We start from the raw sequence: 19903 nt of genomic DNA, 5'->3' as shown, positions 1-19903 counted from the left end.
CCTTACCCCCTCGTCATCATCATCATCATCATCATCATCATCATCATCATCATCGCTTCCCCGGCTGCCCTGCCTGCCCTCAGCACAGCTGGATTTGGCCCCACTCCGCACAAGCCGTGTTCTGTGCATTAAAGAGAGCAATACCCGGTATTAATATTTAATTCCCTCTGAGCAGCTCATCCCATGGTTAAGCCCCCGCCAGCCGGTCCCGCGGTCCCTGGGCAGAGGGAAAGGGCATTTCCCACCAGCTGAAGCTGCTGACATTTGATAAATCAAAAGGCCCAGGGAAAACAAAAAGCTACAGTGAAATTCTGGAGCATTTCATTAGGTCCAGCCAAACCCTGTGATCGCTTGGGATAAAATTGGGATTTTAATCAAAAGGCTTCTTTATGATCAAATGAAGAGGTTGGTGTTCCCCACCCAAGCAATGCCATTTGGATTTTCCTTCTTTTCCCTCTCCCAGTAATGGGCTTTGCAGAAAACAGTGTGTGGAGACTCCTTAGGAAGAAATATTTTCCTGTGAGGGTGGGGAGGCCCTGTCCCAGGTTGCCCAGAGCAGTGGTGGCTGCCCCATCCCTGGAGGGGTTCCAGGCCAGGTTGGATGGGGTTTGGAGCCCCCGATCCAGTGGGAGGTGTCCCTGCCTATGGCAGGGGGTTGGAACTGGATGGGCTTTGAGGTCCCTTCCAATCAAAACCCTTCCATGATTCTATGATTCCTGAACTGGAGCAGCTGAAGGTGCTGGGAGGAGCTCAGCGCCAGGGGGTCCTGGCTGATGCGATGCCTCAAAGGGCACCATGCAAAGAGGCGATTTGATGCCCCACTGGGAAAAGAGCAGGGAATGAGGGAAACCAGCAGGCACCCACAGAGTCCTTTTGGAAGGGCTGGGGAGCAGAGCCGGGTGCTGGGAGGGAGCGGGATGCTGCAGGGGGAGCACAGTGGGGTGCTGAGGGGAGCAGAGCTGGGAGCTGAGGGGGTCTGGGAGGGAGAAGAGCCGGGTTCCGGGAAGGAGCAGATCTCTGTGCTTCATCCGGAGCAGAGCCGGGTGCAGGAAGGAGCAGAGCTGGGTGCTGAGAGGGAGCACAGTGTGGTGCTGGGAGGGAGCAGAGCGGGATGCCGGGTCAGGAGCACAACCACATGGCATCAACATAGGACATGGACAGCCCTGAGCACACACATGCCCTTCCCAAGCACCTGCAGCCCTCACAGCATCCTCAGCGGCACCGCAGCTGGTGTCTGCACAACGAACCTCTTCCCAAACACTCTCAAAGCCTATTTTCATGCCCAGAAAGGAGATTTTGCTCACAAACATGAGTCTGGGCCTGGGAAACATCCCTGCACCGCTGATGTCTTCCAGTGTAGGTAAAGAAGCTGCTGCCTCCTTTGCCGGAGCCCTGCTGCACGGGGAAGCCGCTCTGCATCAGCACCATCTCCTGTATTTCCTCATCAGGGTGACAGAAGCCTCCGAAGCGTGGGGAATGCATTTAGAAAGGAGTGCCTTGAGGTGATGGCATCGCTCAAGCTTGGGAAGGCAATCAGCCTGGGCTTATAAACAGGGAAAACTCTTTAGCGCAGCATTTCTGCTGATAAAGGGGGGTGGGCAGGGAGGCAGAAGAGGACAGGGATGGAGGAGGGATGGAGCCACAGCAGGATGGGGCAGAAGGGAGGCTGCACGTGGAGCATTTCTCCACCAGCAAATACTATTAATCTAGACTCATCTAGAACAAAAAACCCAACAGACACCTTACCTTCATCACCACCAGCAGCATGACCTGGTACCAGGATCTGCAGCCACCAAGAAGAAGCAGAACCTCAAGTGCTTCAGGACGGGCCAATACTCTTGTTTCTACCGAGCTTGGCACCAGAAGCTGACCTCAATGTAATGAGCCATCCCACATTTTACATTTCAGCTCGAGCAATGCTGGAATCACCTCCAGCTTCCCCTGCAGATTCTGCACCCCAGATTCGCAGAGAACGCAGCCACCAGCCCCAGCAGCCGAGTGCCTGTGGCAACCCAAAGGTGCTGAGAAATAAAGAACCGTGGGTGTATTCACAGCTCCAGTTCCACCAACTCCCTGGTCCAAAGGCTTGGGGATGCCTTGGGAGAGGCGGTGACTTCTCTGCTTTCCATGGCAGTGAGCAGGAGATGTGCAGGACTCATCCCTCCTGGCAGGTGTGGACAGACTCCTCTCACCTGCATTGTGTGCCGCGCGTGCACTCATGGGATGACTTCTCTGCTCCAAGCCGGCAGCACAGCGGGGTTGGGTCCCTTCCAGACCAAGACAGGCACTTATACTCCTTTTCTTCCAAGCTGGGAAAAGCAGGAGCAGCCACATAAAATCATAGAATGGTTTCTGTTGGAAAAGACCTTTAGGATCATCAAGTCCAACCATCGATCCAGCCCTGCTAAGTCCACCACCAGGCTATGTCGCCCAGGTATGGCATCTACTCATCTTTTATACCCCTCCAGGGATGGGGAGTCAAGCATGAGAGCTACTTGGCAAGAAGCTTAGAGAGACAAATTCAACAAGATGACCTCTCAACATATTTACTGTCCTAAAGATTCCAACCGCTGAGTGCCAGGATGCGTCTCAATATTTGCACTTTACCTTTGCAAAACTCCACCTCATTCAACAGGCTGAGATGCCGAGCACTTGGCATTTAAATATCCTGCTGTTTTGGGAAGAGATTAGTAAAGCACAGGAGCAGGTATTTAACATTCAAGAGGAGCCGCACATCCACGGGAGTTATCAATCCCTCCAGGCAGATGGCAAATGTATCTCCTTTCACCACAAACTGAGCAGCAAACAGCCAAATTCATCACCAAGACAACACATTTAAATCCACTTCTATTTTCGATTCATACGTTTTTAACAAACTGCTAAGTAATGAAAATCAATATTTTCAACCCAAGCAGCTAAGAGACAAGTCCTGAAGCTCAGCCCGGCTGCGGGGGATTTGCTTTGTGCATTTCAGCCACGCAAAATGATTCACGACCAAGTCAGACGTGGCATCCTGGGGTCACGTTAACAGCCGAGGAGGCACCAGCTTTCCATCGACCAGCTCCAATTTAACGGCACTGCTGCACCAAAGCAGGAAGCCTCACTGCAGGCGTGGAGTGGCTAAGACAGAGGTGACCTCAATCCCACTTTTGAGGGTAATTTTGATAGGACTTGCATATTTAATAGAATCATGGAATCGTCAAGGCTAGAAAAGACCTCTAAGCTCATTCAGTCCAACCGTCAGACCAGCCCCACCATGCCTACCAAACCATGTCCTGAAATCCCACATCTACACCCTTTTTGAACCCCTCCAGGGATGGAGACTCCCCCACTGTCCTGGGCAGCCTCTGCCAGTGCCTCACCACTCTTTCAGTGAAGAAATCTTTCCTAATATCCAACCCCAAACTCCCTTGTCACAACTTGAGGCCATTTCCTCTCATCCTATCCCTTGTTACTTGGGAGAAGAGACCAGCACTCACCTCACCACAACTTTCTTTCAGGGAGCTGCAGAGAGCGATGAGGTCTTCCCTCAGCCTTCTCTTCTCCAGGCTACACAGCCCAAGGGCCTTATTTTTTGCTGAAAAGTAGAGTTAAGATGTGGGTGCAATGCTTGCCCATTGCAAGCAACCTCAGCAGCCAACTGTCACCTTTGTGAGGGCATTTTTGGTGAGAAGTCAGTCAAAATCATTATTTAACAACAATCACAGAAACTCAAAACGAGCTGCACTGAACAGAACTCACTCACAGCAGCAGCAAACAGCATGAACCTCACCTGAGCAACCAGAGAAGAGACGTCTATGGGTCTACAATCAGCAAATTCTCAACTTTAGAAGACAGGGTATTTTCTACCTTATAGAATCATGGAATGATTTGGTTTGGAAGGGACTTCAAAGTCCATCCAGCTCAGCCCCCTCTCCTGCCATGGGCAGGGACACCTCCCACCGGATCAGGTTGCACCAAGCTCCATCCAACCTGGCCTTGAACACCTCCAGGGATGGGGCAGACACCACTTCTTTGGGCAACCTAGATCAGGCCCTCACCAACCTCACAGCAAAACATTTCTTTCTAAGATCTCACCTCACTCTCCCTCTTTCAGCTGAAAACCACCCCCTGTCATCCTATCCCTGGACTTACTGACCAAGAGCCCCTCCCCAGCTTTCCTGGAGCCCCTTTCAGCACTGGAAGCTGCTTTAAGGTCTCCCTGGAGCCTTCTCTTCTCCAGGCTGAACAACCTCAACTCTCTCAGCCTGTCCCTGGATGGGAGGTGCTCCAGCCCTCAGATCATTTCTGTGGCCTCGCTCCAGCAGTTCCATATCCTTTTCATGTTGGGGATTCAAATTAGAAAAGGAACCTTCTAGGATAACCTAAAAGCCGACATCCCCAAACCACTAAGACGACTGCTCATCAGGATTCATCCACATCCACACGTAGGTACTGGCTCAAACAATGAAGACACCCCATGCTTGTTTTAAGATAAAAAAAAATTTATTTTACAGTCTTATAAAGCAGCTTTACATCAAGCACAAACGTTGATCCATTTACTTTGTATATAAACATAGTAGAACCTTTCCTTCTGCAAAAAAGTCATGTCTCGCCGTATATAAAACTAACATGTGCACATTGTGCTTATACTGCAAAGTCTGTACAGCTTTACGAAGGACTACCCTTCACCAGAGCATCCTGTAAACAATTTATTGCATATTTAACACATGGTGTATACCCCACATGTAAAAAAAAAAAAGAAGGTAGAAAAAATAAAATACAATTACAAGGTGAATGAAAATAGCAGCTTTCAGCGAATGTCTCGCACAATGGCTGAGAAAGACAGCACTGCCACACGTGTACGGTTGTGCTTGTGTGTCACTGGTTTGTATAAACCCACGCGCACTATGTTTCCGATGAAGTCTATGTACAGTAAGCCTCATGGAAGGATTAACTAGATCTTAGGGACCAAGACCTTTGTTGGTTTGAAGACTGGAAACAAACAAAACTTAACTGAAGTGAACTCAATGGAACTATAGGCACCAACGGCCAATAATCCTTTTCCACTGCACAACTCAATTGAAAAACACAGCAGGAAAAGCCACTGCACTGACTCACTTCAGCCTCTGATGGTGGTTGGTTTGATTTCCACGTGTGCTAAGGCCAACAAAAACGCAATGGAGATGCTAAAGATAAGGCGGTCTGACAGGACCGACGGTGTTCTACGCTTCTGAGCTCACCTCTCCAACAGCAGCCAGGCTGACTCACATGAAGCACCGAAAGATCAGCCACACTGCAAGTTTTCAACGGGCATTAATTAAATAAAAAAGGAGATTGTGGCCTCAGTAAGGCACCGATACCATCTCTTGAGCAGTACCCAACAAGTCTAGATTCCCCAAATCCCAAATGGGCAAAAGATAGAGGAAACATGTAGGAGAAAGATGTTACTGTATAAAGGAAGCACAACTGTCTGGGTTTTGCGCGTGCATGCACGCGTGCGTGTGTGTACACATGTATGTAAAAAAGGATTCACCTCTGCTACCTTTGGTATTGACATTCCTCCTGTGACATCCACATCTTGTATTAACTGACACGATCGTAGTGTGTGTTTGCAAATAATCAATAACTCAAAAGCCATTTCTGCTGTCTGCGAGAAATAGAAAAAGCATCAAACAAAAAACAGAGAAAAGAAAACAAAAAAAGAAATCAAGATGCATATTCTCCCCGCGCCGAGCCTTTTGTGATTTGAATGGTTTGTCCTCAGGACAAACATCAAAAGCTCAATCCCACCTATGCTACACAACATGTGGATCAGTGGAAAACCCTAAAGCTCATACACGTCCTTCTCATGCGGGGAGCTTCCAAGTCTGGAAGCCTTACAGCAAACACCAGCACACCTCGACAGAGCTGATAACCTGGTATTTGCTATGCTACCAAACCGACCCCTCTGATCTAACGATGCCGCTGGTTGAGTTTATTCAATCAGCTGAGATGGGAGAGTAACAGTGGGTGTAAAGTATTACTAAGGAGGACAAAGAAACCACCTGCTTTCTTTTGCATCACAACAGTGAAAGCATTTGGGTTTGGACGTGTGTGTTTGGTTATTGCACAGGTACCTCTGCTCGCTGGGCAGAGCCATGAAGATAAAGCACATGCAAGAATCATAGAATGGTTTGGGTTGGAAGGGACTTTAAAAGCCCATTCAGTTCCAACCCCCCTGCCAACACACCTCCCACTGGATCATGGGGCTCAAAGCTCATCCAGTCTGGCCTTGAACACCTCCAGGGATGGGGCAGCCACTGCTTCTCTGGGCAACCTCGGCCAGGGCCCCCCCATCCTCAGTGTGAGGAATTTCTTTCTAATGTCTAATCTAAATCTTCGCCCTTCCAATTTAAAGCCTTGTCCTATCACTCCAATCCCCACTCCAGCCCCCCCCGCCCCGGCTTTTCTGGAGCCCCTTTCAGTACTGGAAGCTGCTCTGAGGTCTTCCTGGAGCCTTCTCTTCTCCAGGCTCCACATGGAACAAACCAACACTCACAGCCTGTCCTCACAGCAGAGGTGTTCCAGCCCTCGGATCACCGCCTTGGCCTCCTCTGGACCCATTCTAACAGTTCCATATCCTCCTTATGTTGGGGATTCCACAACTGGACACAGGACTCCAGGTGGGCTGTCATGAGAGCAGAGTGGAGGGAGAGAATCACTAGGGAGAAGACAGCGCTGGAGACATAATGACCCCTTACACCAGAGGTAAGACAGTGGGCAGAGGTGAAAGTTGGTATTAAAGCACAGGTGGAGCTGGAAAGCCCTCTGGGGTGATTTTAACTTTTAAAATGCTTAATATACCTAAGGTTAAAAATGAAAATCACTATAGGAAAACCTTAACTAATTCCAATTGCATTTTTTGCGCCCTACTCAAGACAAGCTCACTCAGAAATTCAAGGCAAGTCTTCCAGAAGAAGCGGTTACCAAAGCTTAGAGAAACCTCTCAGATGACATTAAAAAAATGCAGTATGAAACACAGCGCTCCACAACAAGAGATTCCAGCTACCAGGGAGGAGGTGACACTGGCAAACCTGATGGGCGAGGGTAAATTTGGCTTTATGCAACAGAGATGGCATGGTTGCAAGCTTTGTGCGGTCGGCGAGCGCCAGCAAGTTGTGCTTACGTGACGTGACTTCAAAGCCTGAACGTTGTCCACGTGTTTTCCATCCACACGTCTGTAAAGAAACCATACAGCTAAAGGATCTCCATTGAGAGCATTAAAACCAAGAAATATGTGTATTTTTCACCCCAAGAAAAGAACAGGCATAGAAAAAAACACCTTTAAAAAGATACACTACAAGTAAATACACATTTACGGCGTTACACCACATGATCTGCTACGCTGCTCCAACACTGACACATAGAACTCCGTTTTTAAAGAGGCCACAGACCGACGTTTCAGGCAAGTGCTGGACTTGAGAGACCTGTATGGCTTCTGCAAATGTTTTCCTACAAAAAGGGAAAAAACAACTCAACCAAAACACGTCCCCAACCTCCGGAGCACAAAGGAGGTTTGCTTCGTGCAGATGGTTTCACTGTGGAGCACTAAGGACAGGTGATGTTTCCCAATCCTCCCCATCAGACCCAAATATTTTCACACTGGAATGCAATGACTTCAGGAGATCAGTTTTTAAGGATCACTTCTTTGAAACGGTCCATAAAAAACTGTGGGTGGAACCTTTGAAACTGTACCTCTGCAAGGCAGTAGGACCAAGGGGTTTGGTTGTAAGCTCTAGTTGTGCTTTGCCCGGCCGCCTCGCAGGTAGCTCTTCCACCTCTTAACGAACTCTTTGAAGATGGGGGACTCGTCTATCGTGCTGAGGAGCTGGAGCTGGTTGATGTGGGTGGTGTGATAGTCCCATCGGGCCAGGTTGGGAGCGGTGCCGAGCATGAAGTGCCGAAGGTCATAGATGGTCCCTGAGCCCGTGTCATAGAGGGGTAGCATAGCCTTCAGGGACTCCATGCCCCGCTCGTAGAGGACCCGTGCCTCCTTCCCCAGCTTCTCACCAGCCGTTTCTTTTAAGTCATACAGCCCAATTAAGGAGTACATGAAACCATTGAGCACGAAGGAGCTGGGTGAAGTTGGGTACTCCTCATACCAGTCGTGCCGGTTCATGAAGACAGCTTTCACCCCACGCTGCTCCGAGGGCAGCTTGTATGGGGCTGTTGCCCGCAGAGCCGAGCTGAGGAACGTGTGGTCCTTGGTCAGCAGGTACGCCCGCACCAGCGTCGAAATCGCCTGTCCCTGCGCCATGGCTGAGTACCAGCCCGGGTCCAAGGACTTAAATCCTTCCCCCAGCTTCCTCGTCACCATGATGGGCCAGCCCCCCCTCTCGTCCTGGTTCCTCACCAGCCAGTTGCTGGCAGCAAAGAAAGCCGCCATATGAGCGGTGGCCGAGATGGTGACATTGTCAAGGAAGCCTCTTCCCTTCGCTACCAGCCTCACCACTCTCTTGGGCATGATTTTGGTCTGCTTCACGGCTTTTGTATTGGAGAGGCCGACACCTTTCCGCAGGTCGGTGACCAGGTCTCTGGTGACGGTGCTCCAGCTAGTCCTGGGACCGATGCCGTAGTAGATGTCTCGGTCCTTAAAAGCGATGAGCTGCATGTTGGAGACGTAATGCACGGTGAAGAGCTGGTTCTTCTCCGTTGTCTCAAGAACCACAGAAATGCTCCCGTTCGTTATAAATTTGAGATCAAAAGAAATAATAAAGTCTCGGCTGTTGCCAAGCTGCAGAGAAACCCCCTCGGTGTTTTCTGCAAAACAAATAAGAAAAGCCTTGTTCAGTGGTAAAGCACTCAGCTCTACAAAATGTTTAAGCCATCAAGTGTAGCTTCCAGAGGTAAAGCCCTCTCACCAGGCAGGATTCAAAAGCTTTTAGGGCAGCCCATCAATAATTCAATCATCCTTTCTGCACACCATCATATATTATTTAATTAAGGATAAAACTAAATCCGTGAACGAATGACGACTCCCACAGCAGCGGGGAGAACTCCTTTGCATCTTACATTAACTTACAGTTCTTCTCTGAAAGGGTTCTCGGGCATTGGCAGGGGCTGCCCAAGCAGGTGGTAGAGTCCCCATCCATGGAGGTGTTAAAAGCCAGTTAGATGAGGTGCTCAGAGATCTGGTTTAGTAGTGGACAGGTATGGTTGGACTCGATGATCTCAAAGGTCTTTTCCAACCAAGTGATTCTATGATTCTTTGTTCCACAGTTTTTTGTTCCTACGAAAAACCTAATTAAAAAAACCCTCACTCGCAACTCCTGTCGGGTAAGTTTCATGGTTCCTTGTAAATAAATGCTTGTGTGATAACGAAGTGAATTATAATAAGGAGGGGAAAGAGTTTTAAGAAACAAAGGAGAACTACAGGCTGCCCATTGTCTGCACTGCCTTCAGCGCCTCTAAATCCATTACTTTGGGCCATCTAAGACGAGTGGATGCATACCCTGGCCTTTGAGCCCCACAGATTACTCTGCCATCAATAAAGGATGAGGAGAGAATACATAACAGATCTTTTAGCCTTTCCTCTCCCCGTATTTATCTACTACAAAGACACAAGAGTGTTCGACATTTCTCTCCCAAGAGACCCAGGCCTAAGGTGCCAACTGAAAATTACTTCATTGTCTTTTTAAGTAATGGACTCATTAATTCTAATGGGTATTGATTGAGGAAAAATACATTACGTCCTTATTAATGAGCCTGTCCTCACAAAAAGGAAACTCTTGCATGAAATAATGAATTTCCCTGCTAAGAACGAAACAGAACATGGTAAATCGAAGAGACGGCAACAAAATGCATCTTGCACGTCTGCACATGGAGGAGAACCTGGACACAGCCCCGGCCCTTTGCCACTCTGCCCAAATCCCTCCCCAGAGCCATGGCAGCCGCTCCCTCTTGCTGCCCAGTTTAAGGCAGCTTGGGTCAACGAGAACTGAGATCCCAAATGTCGCAAAAATCATTGCATCCCAATGTGGAGAGATCCTGGGTCCAACCAACTGGAGAGCTGTACATGCTACGCTTGCTCCAGGCTGAAAATAGACCATATCTATCATCTGTCAACATCTGCTTATCACACGTCAGTGCTATTTCCCAGGCTTCCAACTGGTTTCATGGGGTTATTTTTTTTGCTTCTATTTCGAGACAGAAGCTGCAAGGCTCAGGAAACGTGACTGCAGATTCTCACTGCCTGCCATGCCTACATCCACCCATGTTTTCATTAAAATAAGGTTGAGAAACCAGTGAGAGAGAGAAAATAGAAGCAAAGAAAAACTCCAGAGGTAAAGAATCCAAGTGACATTCTCAGAGGAGATCTTAAGGATGGGAAGTCCTTCCAGTTCTTGGCCTTACAGGAAAGCTGGGGAGGAATTTTTCACAAGGACATGGAGTGATAGGACAAGGAGGAATGGCTTTAAATCAGAAAGGAAAAGATTTAGATTAGACATTAGGAAGAAATCCTTCACAATGAGGGAGGCAAAGCCCTGCCCCAGGTTGCCCAGGAAAGTTGTGGTTGTCCCCTCCCTGGAGGAGTTCAAGGCCAGGTTGGATGGGGCTTTAAGCAACCTGGTCCAGTGGGAGGTGTCCCTGTCCATGGCAGGAGGTTGGAATTGGATGGGCTTTGAGGTCCCCTCCAACCCAAAACATTCCATGATTCTATGAAGTTACGCAGGATAAATGAAAACACATTATTCCCAGCAAGTTAAAGGTCCCTTGGTGGCCCCTCTGCAAATTAACAGGTGTGGCTGAGCTGCAACTCCTTTAGGATAACCCACCTGGAGCGACAAACTGTTTGACGCTAGTGAACTTGGCTTTATCAGACACTGTGGACACAGAGCAGCCTTTTGGCACCGTCCAGTCCACGGACCTGCCAGTTTTGTCCTTCTCTTCAGCCGTTTCATATACCTCGATGTGAGGAGGCTTCTCTGTCAGATTTTTACTGTAGTGACTCAAACCGTACTGTGCAATCTGGATGGGGTAGAAATAGCCTTGAGGTCCCCACTGCGTGGATAATGGCACACCTACAGGAGAAGAAGAAAACAAGTGTTTTATAAGCAACAATCACTACTCTATACCCCATCATTGCTTTCTTCCTGGCAAACGATATTCATAGAACTACAGGATGGCTTAGTTTGGAAGGGAGCTCAAAGCCCATCCAGTGGTTCCACCCCCCTGCCACGGGCAGGGACACCTCCCACTGGATCAGGGCACTCAAAGCCTCATCCAACCTGGCCTTGAACATCTGCAGGGATGGGGCAACCACTACTACTCTGGGAAACCTGGGCCAGGGCCTCCCCACCTTCTCACCATGAAGAATTTCTTCCTAATGTCTAATCTAAATCTTCCCCTTTCCAATTTAAAGCCATTCTCCCTCATCCTACCTCTCTATGCCCTTTTAAAACATCCCTCCCCAGCTCTCCTGAAGCCCCTTTTCATACAGGAAGCTGCTCTAAGGTCTCCCTGGAGCCTACTCTTCTCTAGGCAGAATAACCTAAACTCTCTCAACCTGTCCTCATAGCAGAGGTGCTCCTGTCCTCGGATTATCTCTGTGGCCTCCTCTGGACCCACTCCAACAGGTCCATGTCCTTATGCTGGGGATTCCAGAACTGGACACAGGACTCCAGGTGGGTTCTCACAAGAGCAGAGTAAAGGGAGAGAATCCCCCTCCTCGCCCTGCTGGCCACGCTTCTTCTGATGCAGCCCAGGATGCAGTTGGCCTTTTGGGCTGCGAGCGCCCACTGCTGGTTCATGTCAACCTTCTCCATTAGTTAGAGCTGAGGAAAGACCAGTTCCAAGAGAGAATGGCTCCCATTTACACTGAGATCCATGACCAGTCAAAACCAAACAGATCTGAGTGGCAAAGCAGCCTTTCTTATGGTCTTCCACACATTCCCACTTAATTGTTTACTGGTGCGTCGTTCTTATTTTAAAATACAGTTAAAATGCCCTAACAGGCTCCTCCCTTTACCTTAGAGACCACTAAATGTCCAAATGTTACATCTGACCCAGTCCCTTTAATGCCACATTAATCTTTTCAAATTAAGTGTTTACATTATTACTAGATTTTGCTAAGAGTTATTGGATGCTAAAAGAACAATTTACCCAGCATCCACAAATCTGCTCCAATTACCTTGGCTCCCCTAAAAAGCACTACAAGCACAGCTGCATCGATGCCGGCAGAAAGCACCCAGGCTCTCCAGGCAATACCAGCCAGTATCCCCAAGATGAGGAGAATATGGAACATTGGAACAGGTCCAGAGGAGGCCACAAAGATGATCCAAAGGCTGGAGCACCTCTGCTATGAGGCCAGGTTGAGAGAGTTGGTGGTGCTCAACCTGGAGAAGAGAAGGCTCCTGGGAGACCTCAGAGCAGCTTCCAGGACTGAAAAGGGGCTCCAGGAAAGCTGGGGAGGGACATTTTACAAGGGCAGGGAGTGACGGGATGAGGGGGAATAGCTTTAAATTGGAAGGGGGAAGATTTAGATTAGACATTAGGAAGAAATTCTTCATGCTGAGGGTGGGGAGGCCCTGGCCCAGGTTGCCCAGAGAAGTGGTGGCTGCCCCATCCCTGGAGGGGTTCAAGGCCAGGTTGGATGAGGCTTTGAGCAGCCTGATCCAGTGGGAGATGTCCCTGCCCATGGCAGGGGGGTGAAAACAGGATGAACTTTGTGGTCCCTTCCAATCTAAACCATTATATGATTCTATGAATATGCCCCAATCCTTCTATCCAAAGCTGTCCCTTACCCTCAGAGCTACCGCTCCAACCCAGCTATCCTAGGATTAACCCTTCCACACACAACTCCCCGGCAGGCAGCCTTGCAAGAAAGGCCACTTCTCACTCTTCAAGTTCAGGAGACTTTAGGTTTAGAAGCCTGCATGACCATAAGAACCCCCTGGAGCCACTTCTTTAGAGGACTCAATGCAGGAGGATCACAGAGAGCATCTTCTGGAGCCTGATATATTGCATTTGACATGCAAAACTCGTCTAATGAGCTCAATGTCACATAGCTCAATACAAAACTTCCACCTCCCATTAGGATCGTTAGCAGAAATGCACTGGCAGAAAACCCTGCCCAGCCCCAGCCCTCCTCTGCCTGCCCTTCAGCAGGAGCTGCAGCCTCCAGTTTTGGGTGGAAAAACCCTCGTGCCAGAAACTGCACATTGCTTCCCCGGCTGTGTGGGAGATGAAAACAAACTGTGTGGAGGAGACTTATTTATAAACGTAGCTCCATAAGCAAGCAAACACACGATAATTAAGGCACAGATAAAAACAGGATTCTCCTGAAGCCCTGAATTGTATTTAGAACAACTCCCAACCTCTAAATGGGAATCCAAAGTGGGAATATGTCACTCTGACCCTCTTGCAGGAAACAAAGGATATTTAGTACTGTAAATCACAGAATCATAGAATGGTTTGGGTCAGAAGGGACCTTAAAGCCCATCCATTTCCAACGCCCTGCCATGGGCAGGGACACCTCCCACTGGATCAGGGGGCTCAGAGTCCCATCCAACCTGGCCTTGAACACCTCCAGGGATGGGGCAGCCACAATTACTCTGGGCTACCTGGGCCAGGGCCTCCCCACACTCACAGAAAAATATTTTTTCCTAAGAGCTCATTTCAACCTCTCCTCTTTCAGCTTAAAACCATTCCCCTCACCTTATCCCTGCACTCCCATATCAGGAGCCCCTCACCAGGTTTCCTGGAGCCCCTTTCAGTACTGGAAGCTGCTCTAAGGTCTCCCCAGAGTCTTCTCTTCTCCAGGCTGAGAACTGTGTTCAGCCCCAACTCTCTCAGCCCGTCCTCGCATGGGAGGTACTCCAGCCCTCCAATCATCTCCGTGGCCTCCTCTGGACTCATTCCAACAGATCCATGTCTTTCCCGTGCTGAGGACTCCAGAACTGGATGCAGGGCTCCAGGCGAGGAGTGGAACAGAGGGGCAGAATCCCTCCCCTCGCCCTGCTGGCCCAACTGCTTTGGATACAGCCAAGGATAAGGTCAGCTTTCTGGGCTGCAATTGCACTTCACTGGCTCATGCTGAGCTTCTGTTGTGAAAGCTGAAGACAAACCCCTGAACATTAAGCTGCCGGTGAGCAGCCAGGCTGTTCCACAGGTGCTGGCAGTGCTGTTTGGCTCAGAGCGTGAGGCTGTGTCTATGCCCACAGGGAAGCAGGAGCCTCCTCAGAAAGCAGGGACAGGCTTTTTTATTTAATTTTAGATTTTAAAATAAGCGTGGCTCCCTGACAGATGGAAGGAGTGTCAATAACAATGCCAAAACCGTAAAAGAAGCATCCCAGCACCTGTGGAGTTTGCTGCCACCAGTAAAACCAGACATCATAGAATCATAGAACAGTCTGGGTTGGAAAGGACCTTTAAATGTCCTCTAGTCCAATCCCCCGGATGCAGGATGGAAGCTGGGAAAACTTGGCATGAAGCAAAGACTGCATGTCAATTCTCAAAGGTTTTTTATCAAGGCTATCACAACGAAATTCAGACCACTTTGCATCTCAAATGATGGCAGCAAACTTCAAAAAGCATTATGACTATTACAAAAAGAATAAAATACTCGCCACAAACCTTCAACACCACTGATGCACTTCACTCTGTCTCGAACCTCGACATTGTAGCCCTCGAAGGACATGAAGACCCCGTCGGGGTGGTAAGGTGCTCGCTGTGTGTATACTTTGGAGTAGCTATGAGAGAATTCAAACCTGTCATAACCATCGTACTGAGCAATTTTCCCATAAACCTCAAAGTATTTCTCTACCCAGCTGAATGGCAGGAAGACCTCGTTGCCTTCCCTCCTCCCTTTAACGGTGTGCTCATCATTGATCAGACAGTCAATCTCCTCATACTTCAGCCCCGGGGCTTTGTTGCCGTTGAAGCCTCCTGCGACAGGAGGAGCCTTCTGCTGCTCCTGGGGTGATGCCTCCTCGCTCTGCTGCCGGGCTGGGTCGCTCTCGGAGGCGGCAGCTCCTCGGCATTCGAGGCCGGAGAGGCTGCGGGGGAATGGGCCGGCTCTGTCGGAGGAGCATCGGTTCCAGAGCAGCACAGTCACCAGGGTGAAGAGGGCACAGATGACGATCAGAGTCTTGTAGTTGACCCGAGCTGCCAAGCAACGCATATTCACACCATACCTGCAAAACAGAGAGGGGAGAGGATTTTCAGGAGCAGTGCTTACAGCCAGAGCTGTTGGTTCTGCTCATCTGGAGCCTGTCTTGTGGGAACATCACCACGTCCATCACCGACCACATTTGGTGGGAAGAGGGTGGGCACCTAGAAGAGAATTCGTGTTTTTCCAGCTCTCTGTAAGCGATGAGATCAAACGTACCAAGTCATGCTTCACCTCCTGGCTGCGACAACAGATTGTTTCAGCAAACGCAAAGAAACAGCAGCAATCGCAGGGCAACCGCTTCTAAATACAGAGCCTGATGTTAATGAGATGCTCAGCAACCACCAGGGATCAGCAAACAAACTCTCACCACCCTCAGTGAGCAGGAGGAAGAGAAATCCTCGGCAGAACATAATCACCGCCTCCCCAGCACCAGGAGAGAGGGATTTCCAACAAGAGAGCCCTACAATCAGAGCCTGCAGCCTAGAAATACTCACAGTTCACACAGCTGGAATCACCTACATGAAAATGAGGCCTGGTTTTGCCTTTTTAAAGCACAAGCTATAAACATTTTCTGCGATGAAACTCAGCACTCAAGGCTGGATCAATTCTTGACCTTACCGCACCTCACATGTGCTTTTAAAACAGTAAATGTGCATGAGGAGGAGCAAGCAGGCAGGGAAGGGAGGATGGCACAACCCAAGCTGAAGATGGGGCCAGCAGCCTCCTAAGGAAGTGAGGGAGGGACTGGGACAGGATGGGACCATCCCTGGGGACAGGACCTCCACAGATGTGCTATGGGGCTCACGTGTCCTGCTCCCAAGGAGAAAGCAGAAATTACGTAAACCCTCTCTAAGGATTGCCTTTGATTTCTTTTCCCTACAAGATAAACCTCCTGCTGCATGAAGCGTGCTCCAACGCTGCCGAGACAGCCCTGGCAAGAAGCAAGGCTGAGCAGCATGAAAACAAATCCACAAGCTAAAGCTATTTACGCACATTTGCTCAGAAGGCTCTACTTTCACTGAGGAATCACGTCCTTCAAACAAATGACACGTGCATCTTTCGAATAAGCAGCAATATTTAAGATACACTTCATAAAATCCTTATTAAACAGACATTTAATTGCACCTCCTGCTTACGCCACAGCATCAGAGCCGCTGAGTTAAGTTTTAAACCCTTTGCTCCCTTGCAGCCCCTGCTGACAACCCCAGGGTTGATCACCAGCCAAACTAGAGGTTTGGGCAGACCTGGATGTTCCAGGAGGATTTCAGCTCCAGAACCAACTGCAGATGTTGTGCTGGTGGGTCGGTGTTAACCATACCGTAATTAAAAGGAGTTTCACCTCGAGCCACTTCCTCTCCTTTTAAAATGGAAACGATCAATTATCTCTCACCAGTTTTACGCTTCCACACTGCAAGCACCATCTGGTCATTTAAAACTGGGCTTTAAAAGATAAGTGTCTTATTTTCTCAAAGCCCAGTTTACTACAAGCTTTTAGAGACCATGAATTTATATATAATTGTATTTCTATGGAAATGCTAGGATAAGAATAAATCCAATTTTCTGCATCAGCAGATAATTTTTAGTGATGATGCTTTCAGGATGACCTCAACAAACACGCTCCACTCTTTTTACACAAAGGGATAATTCACTTTTAAATAGAGAATGACGTTTCTGACACACTCAACCTCTACCTATAAAACTCAAAATTAATTAAGCCATCTGGGTTAGCAGGGCATGGGGAGAGAGGGAAGGGGAAACACCACCACCAAAGCACTTTTTACACCCTATTACCTATTACCCCCTGCTCATTACTCCATGGTTTTAACCAGTTTCCAGCTGCGAAAAAGTCCTGGCTGTGCCTTTCTGCACAGCTTTTATTTCATTTGGGTTCTCGAGCAGCCTGATCCAGTGGAAGGTGTCTCTGCCCACAGCAGAGGGGTGGAACTGGATGGGCTTTGAGGTTCCTTCCAACTCAAACCATGCTATGATTCGATGCTGCAGGTCGGGTCCAGTTGCATCCGTGGCATCCTGGCAATGCTGCTGAAATACTGGGGTTTTATGAGTGAGCTGAAGAGGAGTCAGAAAGAAAATTGGAGTGTTTTCAGAGAACTATCATACCAAGTTTCACCAGTCACTGAAATATAAGTGCAGGAGAGAGACTGATTACATGTTAAATGGAGAGATGGATTTTTATTCACCTTCAGGAAAAAAGAATTCAGAATTTCAACAGTAGAAAGTGGTAATTTAAACCCACAAAGGGACTGGGTTAAATTGGTTTATTCCCTTGCTGCTCTTGTGGAAAGGATTTCATCATACCATACTTAAAAGATTTAAGGAGTACAATACAGGAAAATAGTTTTACAGTATGAAGAACTCCATCCAAGAGCCCCACACTTGTTTTCTCCCTGTTGCGCAGGATGATGTTCCCAGTCTTTCTCAGGCTGTGCATCCAAACACCTCCCATCCAACTCTGAAGGCGTAGGCTGTTTATCCTACAAGCCATAGAATCACAGAATCGTTTGATTGGAAAAGACCTTTGAGACCATCGAGTCCAACTGTACCTGTCCACTACTAAACCTGAGCACCTCATCTGCCCGGCTTTTAAACCCGTCCAGGGATGGGGACTCTACCACCTCCCTGGGCAGCCTCTGCCAGTGCCTCAGAGCCCTTTCTGTGAAGAAATTTGTACTAATATCCAACCTGAACCTCCCCTGGTGCAACTTTAAGCCATTTCCTCTCATCCTATCACTCGTTACTTGAGAGAAGAGACTAACAACTCCTTTCAGGCAGTTGTAGACAGTGATGAGGTCTCCCCTCAGCCTCCACTTCTACAGACTAAACAGTCCCAGGTCCCTCAGCTGCTCCCAAAACCCCTGGGCTATAGGACCCTTCCCCAGCTCCGTTCCTTTCTCTGGACATGCTACAGCCCCACGACATCCTTCTTGGAGTGAGGGGCCCAAAACTTTGCCCAAGACTCACCAGCACTGAGTCCAGGGGGATGATCTCTTCCCTGCTCCTGTTGGCCACACCGTGGCTGATCCAAGCCAGGATATTGTTGGCCTTCATGGCTACCTGGGCCACTGCTGGCTCATGTCCAGCCACTGTCAACTAGCACTCCAGGTTCTTTTCTGCTGGGCAACCTTCCAACCACTCTTCTCCAAGCCTGGAGCATCGATCCCTATGCCTCGAGAAACACTGGAGGAACGGGTTTTAAAGACCAAATACTTCTTGGAACTCTTGTGTGGAATCACTGCCGCGAGAGGCAGGAACGGCTGCCGCAGAGGGATGCGATGCTGTTACAGCTGTGATCCACATCCACGCTGCCCTACAGTGACAACACAGAGCATCAATAAATTCAGACCTGGTCAGTTTTAAACTGTTAATGTATAAATTCTAATTAAAATGCACGGAAATGGCATTCCTTACAGATTGAACAACTGGTTCCAAACGTATCCCAAACCAGTGATGCTACCAGAGAAATTCATTTTGCCAATTCAGGTGAGATGTCAAGGCTCCTGAATCCCTGTTTTCAATGTAAAGAGCAACTGAGTTAAATAAAAAATAAAACCTTGCTACCACTGCGCTATTAATGATGCCCAGGAAAAGGACAAATCTTTGTATTCCGTGCTGAGAATTAGGAATCCACAGCCCCAGCTGTGTATCTGAGAATGACAGATTCAGTTCTGGTACTCAGCTCTTACATAAACCCAAGCTATTTGCATTCTAAAAATACATTTTTTTCCTCTTACAAAGTCCCTTCTAAGACAGGATTTTTGATCTGCAAAACTGTGGTGAATATATTAAAGGTAAGAGTTTCTCAGAAGTCCAGAATATTGCCAGGTTTCTGTGTGCCCAAGGGGAAAATTATATATACGCATGTGTATATAGAGATATATAGAATATATATCTCTATATACACATGGAAAGGACCTCAAAGGCTATCCAGTTTCAACCCCTTCCCACTGGATCAGGCTGCTCAAAGCCCCATCCAACCTGGCCTTCGACACCTCCAGGTATTGTTTTGTCATTGTTTTGCAGGATGACATTCCCAGCCTCTCTAAGACCATGCACCCAAATACTTTCCCACCCAGCCTTGAAGGCCCTGGCCCAGGCTGCCCAGAGAATTCATGGCTGCCCCATCCCTGGAGGTGTTCCAGGCCTGGCTGGATGGGGCTTTGAGCAGCCTGATCCCGTGGGAGGTGTCCCTGCCCGTGGCAGAGGGTGGGACTGGATGGGCCATAAGGTCCCTTCCAACCCAAACCATTCCACGATTCTATGACAGTGACAGCAGGGTGACTGCAGTCAGCAGTAGGGCTGCTGGCCACGTGCTTTTATTTATTTTTAACCATTATAACCCATTTTACCTGAGGAACAGACACAAACTGTACTTCCAGATGAGCAGATATTATAAGCAGCTGGTGGCTATGTCAGTGCTGTCATTTTTATTTGCTCATGATGCGTGGATCAGCTTTTAATAAACCAGATCGATGATTCTCCAACCAACAGCGATGACTTGCATTTAGCTCAAATTAAAAGCCCCGGAAGACGCATCACGTGCTGCAAGAGCGCAACTTCCACAGTTTTGCAATCCCCTACAAGCGCCAAAAGCACAATGTGTTTTAAGCCGTTTGAAAACACGAGGCATCTTCCTGAGCAGATAACCGAGTAGGGAACTCAAGAAACCACATCACAAAGTTCCCCAGGAAGACGTCAAGCTGGCAGCAAGTTAAAGCATTGAAACTCTCTGCATTTAAACAATAATCAGGACTG

The 19903-nt window shown here is 48.5% G+C and overlaps 1 protein-coding gene across 6 annotated transcripts in view; it reads right to left on the bottom strand.

The window, feature by feature from the left end:
* Nucleotides 1–4501: 4501 nt before the first annotated feature.
* Nucleotides 4502–19903, bottom strand: part of GLCE (glucuronic acid epimerase) — a 50438-nt gene continuing 35036 nt past the window's right edge. For 4 of the 6 annotated variants that reach the window (XM_054077716.1, XM_054077717.1, XM_054077718.1 and 1 more), the window contains 3 exons: nt 14596–15155; nt 10797–11042; nt 4502–8781 (listed from right to left, as the gene is read on the bottom strand). In XM_054077716.1, the coding sequence (XP_053933691.1) occupies nt 7757–8781; nt 10797–11042; nt 14596–15142 (1818 nt within the window). In that variant the 5' untranslated portion in view covers nt 15143–15155 and the 3' untranslated portion in view covers nt 4502–7756. Of the gene's footprint in view, nt 8782–10796; nt 11043–14595; nt 15156–19903 lie in introns of those variants that run through there. The other 2 variants (XM_054077721.1, XM_054077722.1) reach the window with 2 other exon arrangements.

The sequence above is a fragment of the Cuculus canorus genome, chromosome 12, assembly GCF_017976375.1.
Source record: "Cuculus canorus isolate bCucCan1 chromosome 12, bCucCan1.pri, whole genome shotgun sequence".
In the NCBI taxonomy this organism is placed as follows: Eukaryota; Metazoa; Chordata; class Aves; order Cuculiformes; family Cuculidae; genus Cuculus; species Cuculus canorus.
Note: the sequence above shows the minus strand (reverse complement) of the source record. Positions and strands in the feature narration are given on the sequence as shown.